The following is a 20,574-nucleotide window of genomic DNA, read 5'->3' as shown; positions in this document are numbered from 1 at the left end:
CGTGCGCCACCACACCCAGCCTAAGTTGTAGGTTTTTGACTGTGTGTCTTTCTGAGTAACAATATAAAATCCTGAGCTGCCTGCTCAGTCCCACCTGTGTGCAAATCACCCCCGTGTTCAGTGCATCCGTGCTGTAACCGTGGCTCACTTGGTAACCGCCTCGGTTATCAGACTATCAGCACCAACCCATCACTGTAATTGTTCTGTTTTATTACTGTTGTTGTTGGTCATCTCTTATTGTGTCTATAGATACATGGGTGTATAAGGCTCTCTATGATTTCAAATGTCCACCAAGGAAGGGGTCTTGGAGTGACTTCCTGATAGTTAGAGAGGACAGCTGTATTCTCTAGGAAGTGAATCAGGTAACATCGTGCTCTCTCTCTCCAGCTCACTCACTCTCACTTTTACTCTTTCTCTCCACCAGTGTGTGTGTGTGTGTGTGTGTGTGTGTGTGTGTGTGTGTGCTCTTGTGCGTGCTCCTTCAGGCTCTTATCCTTCCCACTGAAATAGCATGTAGTCAGCAAAACTTCTTTGTGTCCTTCCCAGGCAGGACAAGCTCAGATCCCTCTCTGGGCCCCACCAGCCCCCTGCACCAAGACCAAAGGCCATTAAGAGAGTCAGACTCAGTTTACGGTCTCTTCCTCTAAATGCCAGCCCGCACGCCTGTGCAAGCCTGCCATTCCCGCAGTGCCTACCTGCACACCCACCCCTAACCTGCTGCCCTAGCAAGCTGCACCCAGAGATCCAGGGCCAGGACAGCTTCTCCTCTTCCCCCAGGACCCCCCTTGCCTGTCTCTGTCTGACACAGGTTCTCTTCCCACGGTTCCTCCAAAGGACAGCTGGGAAGAGCTTGGTGACCAGGGCACGCCTGGTTTCCATTAATGAGATACACGAGTGTAAGCCAGCCATGGAGGCAGCCTACAAAAGGAGGCGATCAGGAGCGGCCAGGAGCCGAGCTGCTCAGGTAATTGGTTTATCTATCTGGAAGCAGGGGGAGCAATCTCAGCACAGACAGACTAGCCGTAAAGTCTCTTCCTTAAGGCTATTTCCTTTGTCTTTTCAATTGCTTGCACATCCATGTGAGAGAGGGAGAGAGTGTTAAAGAGAGAGGGAGAGGGAGAAATGTTAATTTGTGAATTAATGGCTTTTCTCAGCGGAATTGTAAATTCAAATGTCACCTCACACGGTGACACCACCGCTGGTCTGCTGAAGAAGCAATGATAAGATCCCCCACCTCCCTCAGTGCCCCTCCCTCCCCAAAGATAGCTGTGGAGTGGAACATGCTACTTTTAATTTGCAATAACAACACAACAGAGGTATGCAGTAATGACTGCCTCTTCTGCCCTCTGCCCGCCTTCCTGCCCCCCCAGTCCAGGTGGATCCCCCATTTCCTCCTTCCCCACCCCCTCCCGAAGCACCTCACCTTACCCCGCTGCCCCCACCCACCCCAGCCAGGGCCTGATCACATGGGGGGTGCCTTTGGAATTGACGATGCTGCAGCCCTCTCTTCTCCTTCAATAATCAGGGAATTAATGACCCTGAGTTAAAGTGAGGTTGATACCGAGGCCCTGCCCAGCGCTGGGAAAAAGCCTCCATTGTTTTCAAGCAGGAGGCGGGCAGCAGTGAGGGAGATTCATGGATGGAGATTGAATATGCAATTTTCTTTCACCTTGCCAAGAGCTGCCCCTGGGCTGTGCCTGGCCTAAATTTTTCCTTTTACCATCTCTGCCTTATCCGGCCCTCCCACCTCCCTTCCATTCTTTCCAGAAAATTACCTTCAAAATTGATTTCCACTTTTACAAACAAATATAATGGGAACACAAGGAAAAAACTTGGGCCGTGATGAATTAGGGCTGTCAGGTGCTTCCAGGTCTCCTTTGCTTTTGTTTTACTACCCGGTCTACTCTTTGTTTTTCCAAGGGCTAGAAAAACTGCCCCCATCCACTGAGCGGCTGACCCTCTGGGCCACCAGGCCTCAGCCCCAAACCTCTGCCGGTGGCCCATGGCGGAAGTGATCCGGCCCCAGAGACTTCTAGGGCTCTCAGTGAAAGCATGTGCCTCTGCCTCCAGTTGGCTGTCTGCCTTTAGGACCCGTTCTCTGATGTTCTTTAGCCACCTCCGCCACCACCCCGAGCTATTTCCCTTGACCCCCACACCATGTTCCCTCTGGCCCTCATACCTCTTAAAGTCCAGACCAGATGCAAACCTCCACCTCCTCTAATGTGGGCGGGATCAGTGTATACCTCGACTAGAGTAAATAAGAGACAGACAAACACTGAGAGATCCCGAAGGACAGGCAGGTAGATCGGGGGTGGGGGGCAGACCCCCAAACTGGGAGACTAAGCTCCTCTTCAAAGAGATATAAAAGTTCTGAGCTGCAAATGACACACAGCCTGAACGGGAAGGTCTAGTCTTCTGCCTCAGTCTCCCTAGTCTTGGGGCCCAGCCACTCCTAGGGGTAGTCTTAGGATAAGGCCACTGACTTGCCAACAAATGTAGGTTGATACCAATGGGTTCTTGGGGCTAACCTGTATGCAGGCCCGCGCTTAGGACCATGAACACTCAGTGTCTCTAGGTCTGGCTCAGGACTTACCCTGGGTGTTGGTGCCAGCATGTACATAGCCATGTAGCATTCTCTCCAAGCATGCGCATTGCCTAGAAAACTGCATGCCTTCTCAACACATGCCATTCTACATCCCCTTACTCAAAAAGACCTCACAGCATCATCACACACACATATACTTGCATAAAGCATAGAAAAGTTATATATATATATGTATATATATGTATATATATATACATATATATATATGGTTCTGAAAACAAGTACATATTCTCCAAGGTAAATAAACAAACTTGCATGTAGAAATGTGCACAGAGAGACAGAGGGAATAATAGCCCCATATTAGGAAGAGAATTTTCTATTGACATGCATAGAAAACTCTAGTTGGAGCTAGATAGTGACAAGTGGTCCACCAGATAACCACAGAGCAATAAAGTGAACAGGTGGAGGTGGACAAAGATATCTCAGATGCACAGGTGATGCCAGCTGCCCCCACCTCCAGACTAGCTTATTCCAGAGTTAGCCCCATTGGGATTAGGGAGTCTAGACCCAAATAGCCTTCACTCTCTCACAACTTCATTTCCTTGTGAAATCTTCACCTGCCGATTAGACTTTTTTTTTTTTTTTTTTTGCCTAGATACACAGAGATCCATCTTCCAGGGTGGAGCTGGCTTAAGACTCTGGACAGTGGCTCTCAATCTTCCTAATGCTATGACCCTTTAATACAGTTCTTCAGGTTGTGGTGACCCCTAGCCGTAAAATTATTTTCATTGCTATTTCATAACTAATTTTGCTGCTGTTGTGAACTGTAATGTAAAAGTCTGTATTTTCCAAAGGTCGTTGGTGACCCCTATAAAAAAGTTGTCCAACCCCCTAAGGGGTCTTGACCCCACAGGTTGAGAATCACTGCTCTAGACACATGCACTCTAGACACCTCTCTGTAGGAAGTAAGCGTTGTGACTACCTCATTTGACAGAGGAGATGGAGTAATGAAATGACTTCCCAAGGTCACCCAGCTGAGTAGCTCTAGGATTCAAATCCAGTATTCACAGTTAAGCCACGGCTGTGTGGAGGCTTCAGCCCTGGCACACCTCACTCATGCTCCCTGCGTCCTGATAAGGAGTTCTGAAAACTTCCCTTGCCTCAAGCCAGGGGCCCTAAACAGATGTTGACCATTCCCGTAGCTCCAGACATAACCTGAGTCCCCAGGAGTCATGGGGACTCCTAGGAAGGCACTAAGGACACAATTTGTGTTTTCCAGCAACAGCATTATCCGAGGTGGAAGGGAGCTATTGCAGGCAGCGGTGGGGCTTGGCCATTTGTAGCCAGCCATGCAACCTGTCCTGCCCGCAAAAGCTCAACTGCACCAGCTTGGCACCGCCCTATCGCACAATTCATTGTGCACCTAATTAATGGGATGCGAAACCATGGACCCCTGCAAGCCCACATGTGGAAGGCTGATACCAATGGACTCTCACCATATGATTTCATTTGGGTTTTTGGACAAGTTATGAACCTTCTCCATGCTTTTCCTCAACTGTCAGTAGACAGCAATGCACTGGGCTGTGGCTGAGAGCAGCGGGGAGAAGGTGAAAGGCATGGGGCTTCTGTGGTTGGGTTGGTTTTGTTTTTTTCCAGGCTGGGGATCAAACCTAGGACCGTATGCCAGCCAGGCAAGCACTCTACCACTTACCCACCCGCTAGCTTGGCTTTAGCTGTGTTTTCCAGCCACAGGAGTCAAGGTGTGTAACATTCTGGGAGTTGTGTTTCTTAGATTCCCAGAGAATCAAGCTGTAATATACCCGCCCATAACTGTAGGTTTCAGCAAGGTACTGAGGAGGGTCTCTCCTCCTTGGCCTGATGGACAGCCTGTGTTTCAGATGCTTCGCGCATTTCTTTATCACCCCCTGGTGTTTCTGGATCCCTACGAGAAGGTTCCAAGCTTCTTGAGGGCCATATTTCTCAAAGCAAAGCCTGGGTTTTTTGCACATCCCCACAGACCAGGGGTTGGGAAAGAGTCTCAATCAGCTCCCTACCCCAAGCCTGAGTCAAAGCCGATCACCTTCAATCAGCTGCTGATTGCTGCTGATGTTGTCCACGTGCCAAGGGCCAATGCCAGTGACATCCAAGTAATGTCTGCAGAGAAGGCCTGCACTAATGCCAGCACCCACTGTAGTCATAGCTCTTGCTAATGCCTACCACTGTGCCCTGGGGTTAAGGCTAACGAATAGGCCACACTGTGAGGTGGAAGACAGAAAAGCTTCCTAGAGGGCAGTGGGACACCCAGCCTGCCTCAACGTATGACACTTCTAGGGAGATGTCACCACACCTGAGAGGTTGAAGGAGGGCAATGTAACTGGTACATTTAGCACGGACTGTCCCAGAGGAAATGTACCTGGTCCCCTAGTCCCTCTGGGGACTGGTCCCTGGGCATACACCCCCTGATCTCATCCTGATGCTCAGCAGTCCCTCACATCAGTTTCCATTTTACCCAAAGTCCTAGCCCAAGAGTTGAAGGACACACCTGGGTGTCTGTACAGCCTGTGCCCGAGGCGCCTTCTGCGATGATGATGACGACGACGACGAGGACCACGGACTGGCCTGCCAGCTGCTTAGCTACCTTGGCCTGACTGCAGAGTTGGGCTACATCATCTTGACACATAATTATCTCTCCATTCTTAATCATCTGAGCTGCTCCCTAATGCAAACTGGGCCCCCCGCTGCTTGGAGGCCTCTGGAGTGGGGGAGGGGAGAAGCCCTACTGATCTCCCTTTGCACCCTCCTCTCCCTCTTCTCCCTTCCAACTGCATCCTGTGGGCCAAGAGCGGGATGATGGCTGGGAGAAACTGCATCCCTCCCAGGTCCAGCTTTCAGGGAAAGGACACAGCTCTATCTGGCCTGGGGTTGGTAGAAAAAGAGGTAGAGACAGGGCAAGAAAACTCCCGGGGGTGGGGGGAGGTGGGGGGGGAATGGCGGAGTTCTTGATGCTTCTTGTAATCTGGTTAGGCCTAGCAGAGGAGGGTCTGAGACCCTCACTATCCCTCACCTGAAGACTGTGGCTGCTTCCTGCCCTGCCACACTGATGGAGGCCCCAAACCAACACTGTCCCGGTCTCTTCCTGCCTTTAGAGAAAAGCCTGCCCTCTTACATAGGGTCGCTTCCTGGGACTCTGTCTATTTGGGCTTGCTTCTCAGCACACGCCCTCCCTCACTCCGTCCCGTTCTGCCCACTTGGCATATCCTTGCTGGAGCCACTCCTGCCCTTGCTATTCACAGCCTTGATGCATCAGACAGAATTTCAGGCTAACAGTTGTCCTTAACACCCTCTTCAGCACCCAGGGTCCTCCTCAAAGAGCAGCCCTTCCTGGAGAGTGAGCTTCCTCCTTACCGCTTTCCTCATACAAAGGCCTGGCAGATCTCCGCTATACTATATCTGGTGGCCTTTCTACCCTCTGGATGCAATATTTGATGTATTCCTAGATTGTGAGCTTTCCAAGGACAGGAGTCATATCTTGTTTGGCTCAGGGACCCTCTGTAGCAAGCTATTCTCAGAGCTCACAGGCTGACAGGGCCACTGCAGTGAGTTGACTGAAAACAATGGATGTGAGCAAAGAGGAGGGGAGAGCGTTCTGCTCTTGACCTGACTGGCTGGCCCAGCCATGGGTGTCCCCAGCCTCCCTTCACTACCCATGAAGGCCCAGGCAGCAGAAGGCACACAAAACGTCAGCCTTGGACCAATGAAGGCGTGCACAGAAGGGTTCCTGTGGCCTTCCGGTCCCCCTGGACACCTCACACTCTAAACAAGGCAGGTGGCTAAAGAGAAACCCTTAGGGTTTGAGTCAGACTAAACCAAGGCACTCAGGGTGCCAGGGAGCTTGGCTAAGGCCTGGATGTCAGAAGCCCCAGGGAGAACTGGGGCTCAGGGCCTCTCTGGTAGCCTCCCCCTGCCCATCAGGGGCTGCCGCCAAAACAACCACAATGAAATTTAGTGAGTGGCAAAGGCCGTGGCAGCCAAATGGGTTTGGATATTTTGGAAGAAGGAGAAATCGAGCCAGACAAGCTGTTTCCCTGTGAAACGAGGCCATTAGGGCTTCTGGAAGGAGGCCAGCACCAGGTCATCACTGTCTTGCCAGGACTAGGTCTCTCCTGCACTCCTTCTGCTGGAGGCCAGGGCTCTTATGTTGTCTTTCCTCTGCCTGGGCCTGGAGACTCCAAACTGTGGCTTAAGGAATGTCAGCTTTGTTCCCGCGTCTGCTCTTTACCCTCTCAAGAATAGCCTAGCCAAGCCTGGGATGGCCGCAGAACCTACTGTCCAATATATTACATTTCTGCGGGAGAAGGGAGACGCTGCCTGGTTCAGGCGCAGAGACAATAGGCATACACTGAGATACCTTGTGCTTATGCAATGTATGGCTGCTTCTCCCTTTATGTTCATCGTTGTAGACTCTATCTTATGGAGAGCATCCTATATACCCTACAAAGACTGGAAGTTACTCCTTTCCTAGCTGGGACTATAAGAGAACTGGAAGCAGAAGCAGGCCTGAAACATTGGACTCTGTCCATCTAGGTGCCCAGGTCTCCACACAGAAGCAAACCACAGCATCTGAGGAGCACCTTGTCCCATGCTCATGGCTATCAGTCTGTCCCTAATCCCATTCATCCATGTCCTCCTCTTAATGCCCTATATTCCTTTTAACTGGGTCTATGCTACCCAAGGTCCTGGCTGTGCCCTACAGTCTCGGGGAGAAGTAGGAGAAGTGGGTGTCCACTCTCATGATGAAGAGTATGGCGAGGCCCCATGTCCAGCTCCCCAAGGGGTTTCAATGTGAGCGGTGCCCATGTGTTACAGAGAAAGGACCCCCAGGGTCGTCCATGTCCGTATCACCTGCTACCTTCTAACTGAGATCAAGTGAGGCCAAAGTAGGCTGGCCTTTCATCCCCGGGTCAGATGCCAGCTGTCTCCTCAACCTCTACAACCTTCCCAAGGTAAACAGTTTATGCCACTCCTCCTGGCGTCCCACAGGGACAGCTGGGGTAAGTCCCTGCAGAAGGTGAGACCATCGGGCCTGAGCAGATGGTGAAGCTGGTGGCCCCACCAGCAGCCTCCCTCCCTCTCTCCAGGAGCCAGCAGGGCAGTGGGGGTACCTAGGCTTCGCTGCTAAAACTGATCTCACAGAAGAGCAGCTGCGAGGCCAGCAGAAACCGGAGCTCTGAGTCCAAGGACAAAGCATGCAAACAGGGGGAGCCAAAGCTCTTCCCCCCCTCCCTACCTTCATCACGTTTTCTCTTCTCACCATTGGAGCGAGGAATCCCCAGGATCCCATTGATGGAGTAGGATCCCACTGGGTCATTAGAGGCGCTGGAAACAGGAGGGGAGGCCGTGCTGGGAACTGGATGAGAAGAAGGAGGAAACACCATCAGGATAGCAGTTGTGACTGAAGCCCCAGGCTGGGACAGAGAGGAACAGAGGGCAGAAGGAAGGACAAGGAGCTCATATCCCCTTCCATCCTCTGAGGGAGGAATCACTCCCACAGACAGACAATGCAGGCTGTTAGCCCAGCCTGAGGTAAGTGGTGACCAGTCAACCCAGGCCTCCCATGCCATCTAAGGTGTTTACTGGTCCCTCAAGCCCCCTCCCCTCAGATAGATGCAGTATAGGCCCAGAAGCTGCCAAGATTAAATGTTGGGAAAGCACTTCGGTGACCTTCTGGATAGCACAGTTCCAACGGTGCCCTCTAGAGCTGTTCTTCTAAACCCCCCTAATCCAAAGGCTGAGCAAACCCTTCAAAACAAACCCTAGGTCGTTGCTTCTTGGTCTCCTGGGTGGAGTCTTTACCAGCCCTGATTTAGAGTCTGAGGCTACCTAAGATCTGTTTCTGACTTGGGGAGGTACAAAGCTGGTCTCAGTGTTCCCTGGCAGCAGCTCTCTCTCCCAGTTGCTTCTGGTCTTGAAATCGCTGGAGAAGTTCAATGAGCCCATACGCTATGCTCAGGTACAGCCAAGCACAGCCCTTCCTCCAGCACACTAACCCTGCCCTGGGTAAACAACCTGGCAATCCCAGCACGGATGGACCAGCCATTTCTACCTCTCATGCTGACCAGGAGACCAAGGAGAGGTCAGTGTGCATGCATCAGGCATGGGAAGTTACAGCAGCAGTTCTGGCAAGCCTGGGATATACTTCTGAGATCCCAGGGAGAGCTAAGAGGGCCAGCGAGGCAAAGAGCAACAGGGTACATGTGGTAGAGAAAAATAGGTAAGAGGAAACAGGCCAAAAGAAAAGAGACCAGTAGGAAGGATGGAGAGAGACAGAGGGACCAATCCATGACTATACTCATGAGGGCAGGGAAGAGGACTGGGAAGGAAGAGAGAGATGGGAAAAAGAGAGAAAGATAAAAGGCTGGGGATGTAACTGAGAATCAAACTTAGGTTCTCTGTAAGAGCAATACATGCTCTTAACCGCTGAGCCATCTCTCCAGCCCATCACCCACAAAAAGATGTTTTTTTAAAAAAGATTAAGTAAAAAAGTAAATATGAAAAAATGTGGGACATACAGGGAGAGTGAATCAGATAAAATAAAAAATGATGGAACAGAAGAAATGCTCAAAGACAAATGTCTGAGGGGCAGGAAGGGGGCGCCAAGTTGCAGGGAGAGACACAGACTAAAGAGGCTATGTGTGAGACACTGTACTAACACCACTAGAGATCCTAGGAAGGAAAGGAATGATTGGGGACTCTGACCTTGGATCTCACTGGAGTGGACAGTTCCCAGGGCTGGGCTGTGTTTTCTGGCATTTTCTAAGTTGATTTCCCTCTTCCCAGAGCCCTCTTACCGATGGTGTGGCCAGGGGCAGTCACTCCTGTCCCGGCCCCATCTGGCGTTGGGTGGAAAGGCTGCTGAACTTTGGTCCGAATGATCCTGCAAAGCATCACAAGATCGGCACAGGTCACACACCAGGCCCAGGCTCACCCTGTCTGGCAGAGGGCCCTACCCAGCACAGCTGTGTCCTCACTCACCTGGTCCCCCGACCTTCCTGCCCTCATCCACAGCTGCAAGACATGAGGTCTCCCAATCTCCCTCCTGTCTGCTATGTAATCCACTTAGCAAAGCTCTGGGCAGGGTGGTCTCTACTCTGTGCTGCCTCGGTGCTAACCTGAGCTGCAGCTTGAGTTTGGACGCCAAGGATTAGGGCACAATCAAGTGGAACACCAGTGTCTTTTCCATTTCTGAGGGATGAGGACTGCCCTGGTGGCTAACGATCCGCCTTCTTTCTCCAGTCACGTATATGTAGCCCAAAGCACCAGGAACCTCTCGGTCTGGAGGTCATTTTAGCTGACTTTCCAACTGGGACCTTAACACAATTTTCCAGAGGCCTGGGAAGGCACTTCCCTAATTATTGAAGCAAAGGAGAAGGCAGAAAGGCAGAGACTGGGCCACAGAGGATCCCACAACAGCACCCAGTTCCTTTCCAGGTGTCAGGCCCCACACAACCTTCATCTCAGCTGCCTATCTTACTCTCTTATGGCGGCCTCCTTTTCTTTTCTACCGGTCTTACTTGAGTCGGCGCTTCTTTACCAGAGTAGCTAAGGAGCAGCATCCTTGTGCACCCCAAGGAAATAAAGGAACAAGTCAGACCTTCCCAGGAGGAATAAACCCACATTGCAGGTGTCCAGAAAAGCACAGAGTCCCATAACTCAAGAGCCCACACCCAGGACTGGGGAATGCTTTTCCCTACACCCACAAGCCACCCATCCTGTCCAACCCAGTATTGCTCTCCCCTACAGAAACCCAAGTTCACCTCCACCATGCAGGTAAGTTGTAAGCTGTGAGTCACAGAGCTTTAGCTTTTACTAATCGCTTATAGGCACCTAGATGGGACCCCTGTCTTCCAATGCTGGAAAGTTGGGAGGGGAGATTGACAGTTAAAGAATTCCAGGTAGCCCAAAGCAACGAGGCGGCCAGTACCAGGGGAGGGGCCAACCCTTGGAAGTAGGGAGTGAGGGGTTGGTTTGGTGGTCAGGGGAGATGTGATTAATGTGATTGAGGGCATGGCACCTGGCACAGACCCAAAGCAGAGCTGAGTAGGATGCAGGGAGGGGGCACGGACAGCAGGGAAAAGTCTACCAGGCTGTACATTGGCAGGACCAATGCTGGTTCTTGTTAACAAGATGCCACATAGTCTCACGTTTATCACTTTGTGTCTTTGTGCCTCCATTCCTCCAACTGAAGAATAAAAGGCTTGTGGGGACACAGCATCTCCAAGGTTCCTTTCCAAGGGAGTGTGCGGGGGGGGGGGGGGGGGGCAGGTGGCATGGATAACATGACTCCAAGATGAACGAGAGAATAGTGGGGAAACCAAGGAGGAACACAAGGCAGGAGTTGGTGCCCAGACCCACAGCCAGGAGTAGTGCAGGTGTGTGCACAGGAGGAGGGGGAAATAGGGGTGAAAGCTTGCACCTGATGATAGCTACAGCTAGTTTCTACTCATTAAAATACTGTACACCAATATTATATACAATCTAAATGACTCCTTTGTACTTCTGTTAATTCTCACAACTTCCAAAACTGCATGCTATTATCTTCATTTTGCAGATAGGAAGCCAAAGCTGACAGAAGTTAATGATTAAGGCTTCCTTGGGACTTCCTGCCAGTTAAAGCAGAGTCCAAATTTATTCTCTGAAACCCGTGTCTTCTGCTACCTTGCCATGCTCCCCTTACCATGGAAGAATCAAGCCTCAGAGGTCTGAAGCCAGGCCCAAAGCTCAAACGTGAGGGGACATGGTAGAAGTGGCCGGTCCCAGGAAGCTAATGCGTAGGTATAAGGTAATAATAACACACTAGTCTCAAGAAAGAAAGGGAAGAATAATCTTCAAGAGTGTGAAGGCAAGAAGCAAGGAAGAATGGCCCGGGAGTGGTAAGTGACTGGAGTCAGCCATGACTCTAAAAAAATGCTCCCGTGTCACTGGAAGCTTGGTGGTATGTGCCACTGTGGAATAGGAATGCAGGGAGGTGAGTGGCATAGGAAGAAAGTGTGATGTTGGCTCTGCACGTGTGAGGGTGGCCATTAATGACTTTGGGGAGAAGTGTGGGATCATGATCAGGGTGGCCATTAATGACTTTGGGGAGAAGTGTCTGAGCCGCTGAAACAGAATCCTGGCAAAAGAGGTGCAGGGAAGATAGCATGGGGATGGGGGTGCTCAAAAAGGTGACTGTGGTGTGGAAGTCAGAGGGCATGGCCCAGCAACCACAGAGCATAGGAAGGATGAGTCAGGGCAGGATAGAGGGGTACCCGAGAAGAGAAGAGTAAGGTTGCCAGGGAGACCGTAGATGATGCAGAGCAGGGCAGAGTAACGGAGGACTAGAGTGGAGGACCAGAGCAGAGTGTTAGCCTGACATGACAAGAACTTCAGAAAGGTGCCATCACAGCTTTGCACTCTCAGTAGTTGGAAGCTGAGGGAGAGGTTTTGAGCTGGATCAGCATGGGAGAGAACACAGTAGCTGAGAGCAATATGGCCTCACCTTCAAGACCGATTACAAGAATGCCAAGCATCTTTCCTACACAAGCTGCCAAGGTCTGGTGGACCTTCCGTGGCTCTGCTTAAGGCTGACAGGCTCTGGATTAAGGAGTTCCAGGGTGCGGGGGACACAGATAACTGGTGGAGTCCCTGACTTATTTACCAAGGCCTGTGACCTCCAAGTCACTGGTACAGATTTAGCTGAGGCACCAAGTGATGGAAAATCACTATATCCTGACAGCAGCTTGGTGGTGCATGGGAGAGAAGTTGGGCAGGGTGCCTGCTATGAGTTACTAAGGCTCTTGGTGTCTTTCCATGACCCCAGGCAGTGGGCACCTGCCAGGTCCCAGAGCTGATCACAGGGAATTTAGGAATTAGGGTTGTGAAAACCCTATGGTTATCTACAGTTCTCTTACATTCTCTGCTCACCCCAATGTGAAAGACAGGGTGCTACTCCCCATTCCCACCCAAGCAGGCTTTTCCACACCGGAAACTCCTTCCTTCTTCATTTCAGTGAGAGCTAACTCTGCTCAGTGATTTATCCTGCTCCCAACACAGGAACTGCTGGGATTTTAGTGTCCCCCAGGGTGTATTGTATAGCTAAGGGAATTCAGGGTTTGGTTTTGTGCTGTACAAAAAGAAAAGATTTATTTGTTTTTACTTTATGTGTATGAGCACCTACCTGTATAAATACACACACACACACACACACACACACACACACACACACACACACACACACAGTGTGCATGCCTGGAACTCACGAAGAACAGAAGAGGACATTGGATGCCCTAGAACTGAAGTTACAGACAGCTCTGGGCCACCATGTGAGTGCTGGGAAGCAAACCTGGGTTCTTTACAGGAGTGGCCAGTGCTCTTAACCAACGCATGCCATCTCTCTGGCCCCTGGTTTGATCCTCCTGCCTCCCAAGTGCTGAGTGGTAGCAGTATTGGTAGGCACCACCACACCTGGCCCAGTGAGAGAATTTGGGACATGGGCTCCAGGCTCAGTTTACCTGAGTCAGAATCCCAGCTCTGTTTCATCCTTCCTCGGATGCCCGTGGGTGTTTCTGTAAAGTGAGATAGTACTACTGTGTACCGCCGATGGCTGAGTAGGGTAATTCAGGAAAGTGATTAGTATGATGGTTGGCTCGGTGAACGCTAGCTATAATAATAATAATAATGTTCGCTTGTGTTATTATCCCTGTGGGTGACCTCTATGCCCAGCTGCTTTCAATTTAGGGGCTGAGCCAGGTATAGGCAGGAGGCCTCCCTGCTCAGTATGCCCCAACTAGATCAATGCAGGTACAACCCGGGAAGAAGAAGAAGAAGAAGTGGAGAAGGTAGGAAAGGACAGCAGGGGGAGGGGAGTCACAGGGGTTGCCGTCAGAAAGACTTCCAGGAAGATAGACTGGGGACCAGACCAAGGTCCACCTGCATGCCCTGAGAAGGACCCACAGAGGCCTTGGGTGATGGCAGAGGTTGTGACTGGGATTTAGAGCAAAGGATGATAAAGCAGGTAGTGGGGTCACTTCCTCTTTGGTTAAACTCCCAGGAGTCCTCTGCTTCCTCCCACCTTGAAGATCAGAACGGTCTTAGGGGCTCTGTGAGATAGATGAAGGTCTGCTTGGCTCTCCCAGCAAACCAATTAAATTGGTGAGGAGATGGCTCAACCTTTCACTGAGAACCCAGACTCCTACTTTGCCCTTCTTCTTCCTCCTCCTTCCTCTGTTGTGTCTTCAGCTTTCTTCTCTGTCTCTTCATCTCTGTCTTTCTCTCTCTTTGTCCATCTGTCCATCTCATTGCACCCTGAAGTCCCACTATGGCTGTGTGAGTTTATTGATTCTTGGGAGCTGGGGGGGAAGTGGGAGGTAGGGCTGGGGTGCAGGGCTCAGGGATGGAAATAGAAGGCTATAAATTATTTGTGACAGGAAAGCAATAGTGGCAGAGTGCTGAGCACAAGTCCTGTGTCACTATTAGATTCCTTTTAGCCTGATGACACTGTAAAAAAGGTTAAGTGTCTGCTGGAATCGTACACCTGGGGGGCCGGGTTGGCCTGGGAGCAGAACAAGCCACTGAGAGCAGGTATATCAATTCTCCAGGCCAATAATATTCCTCTCATTGATCGCCACGCAAAGTTCAAAAATCTCATTACAGCCAGGCAGACCGGGAACTTTTTACAAATCAATAGAATGATATAATGTATGTATACTTAGTACAAATGTATCTATTCATCTATCCATCCATCCACGGTCAGCCTCAGGGTTTCCAAGTTAGCCTACCCATCATATTATATTATGTTATGTATGATACCATATTGCATTATATTATATGATAATAAATGGTGTGCAAAAACTTCCCCTCAGGTGGAAACAAGGAGCAGTCCTGTTAGTATTGAGAGGACCTTAGATAGCTCACCTTGGAAGGAGTAAGACCTAGCCTGGTCAGGATTGCTAAGAGTGATGCCTCCCTAAAGGAGGCTTTAGTGAGAAAAAGAGCACTGTGGACCGAGTCTTCCCTGTGGGAGAGGCAACGTACTTCAAACATTTCATTTGCTGACTTTCCCAGTAACCCTAAAACTGGCAAGTAGACCGATCCCGGGCCTTGAGCCCTCAAAGGCTCAGCTCTGCTGCTTCCAGAGAGACTTTCAAAAGCGCAGACTCCCAAGACCTGTACCTAGTAGTCGGTACTTAGATACCAAGGCCAAGAGGCTCTCCAGAAACTCACCATTCCTCACCAGAATGTGAGAGCAATAGCATCTGTTGGAGCCAGCTGCTGAGAATATATAGACATGGGATCTGCAAGCATGCCCTCATGAAAGCCTGCTCAGTGGCTTGGAGCAGACTGTCCCCTCAGCCTGGTCGTATCACTGCTTTGCTTAGTAAAATGTCAAGTACTGGCACACATGCCCTTCATACACATAGAAACCAGCATAGACTGTTGCACTCCGGAGTCTGCGGAACGTACTCAATCCCCAGTAGGGGATTTGTAAGGCAAGATGGGGAATGTTTCTAAGAAGACTGCTCACTGAGCCAGATACCGAATAAGAGAGTGGGGCCTCTGCCAGTGACTTCAAGCAGCCTGGCTATCCTAAGCTGGATCATTCTAAAAAACTAAACTGATTTTGGCTTCAGCAAAGGATAGTTTATCCAACGAATGCTGCCACCTCTCCTGACAGAATGCCTGCTCCAGAGGACCTCACAGAACTGAGTAGCCCCTGCATACAGATTGGGAGCTGAGAGCTACCTTTTCCGCACCCAAGGACCCCAGGACATTCTGCAACTCCCCCCACCAACCCTCCCTCCTGACTAACCCACCTGCTCCCCGCTCCCCGCTGGCCTCTCCAGTGGCCACTTGGAGGTACTCCACCATGCAGCACTCCCTTTGTAGGCTCTGCTTCTGTGGTTTGTGTAGTTTAGAGGAGTTGCCCAGGCTGACTCACAGGCTCTGTGGGGTTTAGTTTGAACAATGAGAACACCAGTGAGGCGAGCCAAGCCATTCTCTACAGCTTAGAACAGGCCTTCCCATTCCGGCTAGAACAGGACACAGCTAGAACACACAGGTTCCAGGCTATGAAAGGTCTTTCCAGGTGATGTCGAGTGCTTAGAATATATATCTCTATATATCTCTATAGATATGCATATATGCATATATATGTGTGTATGTATGTGTGTGTATATGTATATATGTCTATATGTATGTATGTATATATATATATTTTTTTTTGAGACAGGGTTTTCCTATGTAGCCCTGGCTGTCCAAGAACTCAATTTGCTGACCTCATGCTGGCCTCAGAACTCAGAGATCCACCTGCCTCTGCCTCCCAAGTGCTGGGATCAAAGGCATGCACCACCATGCCTGGCCCTAGGCTCACATCTTAAACTCAGTACGTGTGTAGCTCGGGGTTGCCTTGTACTCTTAATCTTTCTGCTCCCACTTTATGAGTGCTTGGAGTGTAAGGCTGCTCCACTGGAAGTTATATAATCAAGCTTCAAGAAGGAGAACCCTACCGGAGAGCTTGCAGAAGGGTGTCTTCAAATGGCTGCCCTGGAACCGCATGCACCAGAATCCCCTGGGACATTTGCTAAAAATCCCTAGGTCTCTCCTTGGCCTTCGTGAATTAGAAATTCTGAACTCTACACTCCGAGAAGGTGAGCCCAAGCCAGGGTATGAGGGAAGCACCTGCTGGTTTGAGAGGGGGTAGGCGGGAGTGGGGGTAGGAGACTCCGGGGAGGGTCGTAGTGCCTGAAGATGGCACTTGTACTCTTAGCCTTCTGAGACTGGCTGGCATTGAGGGCAGTAATCCTCCCACTGCGTGTCCCTGGGAGCCCAGGCCAGACACAATTCACCAAGTTAGATGGGCCACGAGGCTGGCCCGAGGGGGCAATAGTGCTGGTTTAGACGATGAATGGTAAGCATATGGTTTGATTTAACTTCAAGACATGCATAGGTTTAAAAAAAATTAAGGGGCAATGTGTTTAACTAACCATTTGGAAACCAGACTGTAGTGCATGCCAAAGCCAGAGCGTGACCAGACTACCTCCCCTTGTCACTGGCCATGCCCTCATCTGTCAGGGCTTCCGGCTAAAGCTGGGGTCCACCAGCTGTTCACCCCATGGTCCTGCCTGGGAGAGTCTGGTGGCTCAGACACTGCCTAATGTGATGGTAAATTGGTTCTGCGATAGGCTCATGACCGCAGCGAGCCTTCCTCTCTGTGCCTCTCCATCCTCCCTATCCCTCACGGGCATGCTGACATCCCTCCACAAGCAGAAGGAAGGCTGCAGGCCTATTTGCCTGGCCTCGCTGCCTCTGGCCCTTATCACCTCGGCTGCTCAGGGAGTCAAAAAAGCAATCCATCAGTTTCTGTCCTGAACGAAAGAATAGGATGGAGCTGAGCCCTACCCCTGCTTCCTGTTACAGAGAGAGAGTCAGAGTTTCTCAGCCTAGCTTTCAAAAGCTTCCTCGCCTGCCTCCTGCTGCCTCTTAGCCATCTCTTTCCGTTCCCTTATCCCCTCAGGGTCCAGCAAAGAGCGGAACCCTTTCTTTGCTTACCCAGTTTTTTACTGAATCCTCCAATGGACTCAGTTCAGCAAGGACAAATGTCATAATTATTTTTCTAACCATCTAGCAACAAAAAAAAAAAAAAAGGCCAGCTATAATGTAAGAAATTAATAATATTAAGCTATTAATATATTGGAACAGAAGAATCTGAAGGGATACTGTATGCTCTATACATAGCAGGCATTGTGCTGAATGCCCAACGTGGACTTTAAATTTTAATCCCTGCACTCAGGAGGCAGAGGCAGGCAAATCTCTGTGAGTTAGAGGCCAGCCTAGTCTACATAGTGAGCTCCAGGACAGCCAGGATTATATAGAGAAAGAAACATTGTCTTAGCTGAACGTGGTGGTGGATGCCTTTAATCCCAGCACTCAGGAGGTAGAGGCAGGTTGGATCTCTGTGAGTAAGAGGCCAGCTTGGTCTACAGAGTGAGTTCAGGACAGCCAGGGCTACACAGAGAAACCTTGTCTCAAAAACAGAACAAAACAAACAAAACAAACCAAAACCAAAAACAACAACAACAACAAAAAATCCCACAACTAAACAACAACAAAACAAAAAACAAAATAAATAAATAAAAAATAATGAAATAAAAATGAAGTCTTTATGTACCTATGAAATACCTATAGGTACCCATGAAGATTATTATCCCTAGCCTTTAATGTGGAAACTGGGGCTCAGAAATAAGATCGTGCAGCATTTCTGTGACAGAGCCAGAACTCCAGAGCAGGTGTCTCACTCTAAAGCCCCCTCCTAACCACTTGTTGGAATACATTGATTATATCAAGACCAAATGTAGGATCTAAGTCTAGACTTCACCAGATGAACTGAATAGAAAAACAGTGGAAGTCATAACTATCATTTGTTTTAAAGGTTTTACCTTTACTTATTCGTGTGTGGCGTGCTAGTGAGGAAGCCAGAGAGGGTCAGTTGCCAGAGTAAATTATCTCTCATAGCAGTTGCTCTTTTATGACTAGGGTGTGGGGGTTGAGCTCAGGCTGTCAACCACGGCAGCAGGTACCTTCTTCGTCCACTAAACCACCTTGCTGGCCCCTATCATTTATTTTGTATCCACTATAGAATACACATTGTACATGATGCATTTTCTCATTCAAATCCTAACCACAGCTCTGTCAAATAGGCGTGTTCTCTATTCTACCTTAGAGTCAACAGCATGGCTAAGCAACTCACCCAAGGTCACATTCTTAATATCACATTGCTTTGGATCCAAGCTTGTGGCTTCAATCTCTGAGGGCTGGGTAATCTAATCTCCTCTGGAAATTTCTATATTAATGACCCTCTGTGTCTATTAGCTATTTGAGCACGAACAATTTTCTTAGTCTTTTCACATACATGATTTGGACAACCGAGCAAACATCTGAAGACAGCTAGCAGAGGTTGCATGGGGCTGTGATTTGAAGCATGTTTTCCTCTCCCATGCATGTGCCATCACTTAGTTAATAAGCATCACGTCTGTGTTACAAACGAGCCATAATTTGAATATCGTGTACACAATCCCATGATGATCCTGCGTATAGATGTTTCTCAGCTTCTACATTTTAGAAACTACTTCTGTGATAAGCACATGTTTATATTCACATCTGTCCTAATGCATTGATCTGGTATTTATAACAGTGAATATGCTCATCAAATCTACTTCATGAATATCTGCCGAGTTATGCCGGTTTCTGTTAAACATGTTTAAGCTACAACGAAACCCTTTTTAGAGTGTTTGAGTCGCTCACATCGCAATCCTGTTTTTATATTGGCCAGTGTGGCAGTATTGATGTGCAGAAATGTGCATTTGTGTACCTGTGTATCTCCCTGTCTGTGGCCAGAATGGGATGAGGGTGGGGGATGTGGAAATGAGAGAATTATTAAATGCCAAGTAGATGTGCAATAAATTCCATTGATTTTATAAACTCCAACTTGTCTTCAGTCTCCTTCCATTCTTTATCCTGGGGGCATTGCAACAAAAACCTATTTTAAATACCTTGGCCTCCCCCTCTTCCCCTCCCCAAAAAAGTGTCAATATTTTATTTGGATTTTTAACTTCGCTCCATAACAGTTGTTTGACCTCCTGACTCGTGCAAGTCACATAAATTCTGGGACTTTATTCAGGAGCCATGTTCCTGCTATTGAATAAGCAATTTGGGAGGGTGAATTAATGACTTGTGCTGTTGCCTGAAAGTCCCTGAAGAAATATTAAAATTGCTTGCAGACTGAATCGATACCCAGTGAACACCCAGCAAGAGAGGGTTTCAGCTCAGAATGGCCAGGGAGGCAGGAGTCAGAGGGGAATCCCTGCACCCAGCTTGGAGAGCTCCCCCAACCCCCACCTACACCCGCCCCCAATCCCTGCAGCTCTGTCATTTTCAGTAACAGCGAGGTCTTATTAAACCCCAACCGGGATGGAGCTGATTTGTCCTGTCTCGGAAAAGCAGGCTCAGGGGACAGTTTACTCTTTAGTAGTAACCAAAGCCCTGAGGCCTTATCAGAGGTGATGGTCTAGATACGTCCACCTGCTGGACAGGGGGCGGCGCTTCGTCCTGGCAGCTATTCTGAGCTTGGGGACACTGTAGTACTGTGACTATTTTCTGCAGGATGTGCTGAGGGTTGGGCAGTTCAATGGTGACTCTACCGTCATATGTCTTACCATGTTTATCGTTGCTCCAAGGGCCACCTTTGTGTATGGCTGGCCTGTGGGATGGAGAGCTTGAATTGTGTTGTGGGTTAGCATGTGTGGCTTTGTGGGGGACGCAGCCCGGCAACTGGCCTCAGGTTTGTTTTGGTTTGTGGTATTGTATCGAGGTGTATCTTCCTGTAACACTGGGTTGGAGGAATTTGAGTATTGTTTGGTGGCAGTGTCTGTTTCTGCTTTGAATTATTGTATGCATTGATCATATCTGCATCTCTTTATTCATAATGTATGTCTCAGAGATTAGGTTAATGGGTGTCTCCTTGGTGATGTGGGCTGAGTAATGATGCTGGATCTGGGTGGTGGTTGTGTGATTCGGTAATTGCTTTAATAGCTTTCTTATAGTTGTGGGTGAGAAGGCCAATCCTTTGGCTTTTTTTTTTTTTTAAACCTTACTCTGGCCTGGTCATCTGCACTGCTTCTTTCCAGGGGGGAAATTCTAGAGACAAATAACCACTTGATGATAAAGTTTACATGTCTATTCTTGGCTGGGAGACTTCTGACTTAACCACACTAGTTCAGTTCTGAGTCTCAACCTCCTTTACACATGCCTAATGCAGAGAGTGAAGGCCCGAGGCCAAACCCTGTCTCTGTGTAGAGTCTACACCCCCAAGCTGGGCATGGGGAGGGTGGATGGAAGTAAAGCTCCCAGTTCTAGGAGGGAACAACATGATGACCTCCGGCTCCCAGAGCCCCTGTCCCTTCACTCTGTGGCCCTGCCCTTCAGCATCGTCTCCCCAT

At 49.5% G+C, this 20,574-nt stretch overlaps 1 protein-coding gene across 9 annotated transcripts in view; it reads right to left on the bottom strand.

The window, feature by feature from the left end:
* Pax2 (paired box 2) overlaps positions 1-20,574 on the bottom strand; it is an 87,272-nt gene that overhangs the window by 36,788 nt on the left and 29,910 nt on the right. For 5 of the 9 annotated variants that reach the window (XM_051146636.1, XM_051146634.1, XM_051146637.1 and 2 more), the window contains exons 5-7: positions 9,394-9,479; positions 7,833-7,952; positions 2,180-2,248 (exon numbers count right to left, since the gene is read on the bottom strand). In XM_051146636.1, the coding sequence (XP_051002593.1) occupies positions 2,180-2,248; positions 7,833-7,952; positions 9,394-9,479 (275 nt within the window). The remainder of the gene's footprint in view (positions 1-2,179; positions 2,249-7,832; positions 7,953-9,393; positions 9,480-20,574) is intronic. The other 4 variants (XM_051146641.1, XM_051146638.1, XM_051146642.1 and 1 more) reach the window with 1 other exon arrangement.

The sequence above is a fragment of the Acomys russatus genome, chromosome 5 (assembly GCF_903995435.1).
Source record: "Acomys russatus chromosome 5, mAcoRus1.1, whole genome shotgun sequence".
Taxonomy (NCBI): Eukaryota; Metazoa; Chordata; class Mammalia; order Rodentia; family Muridae; genus Acomys; species Acomys russatus.
This window is presented reverse-complemented; position numbering and strand designations above follow the sequence as displayed.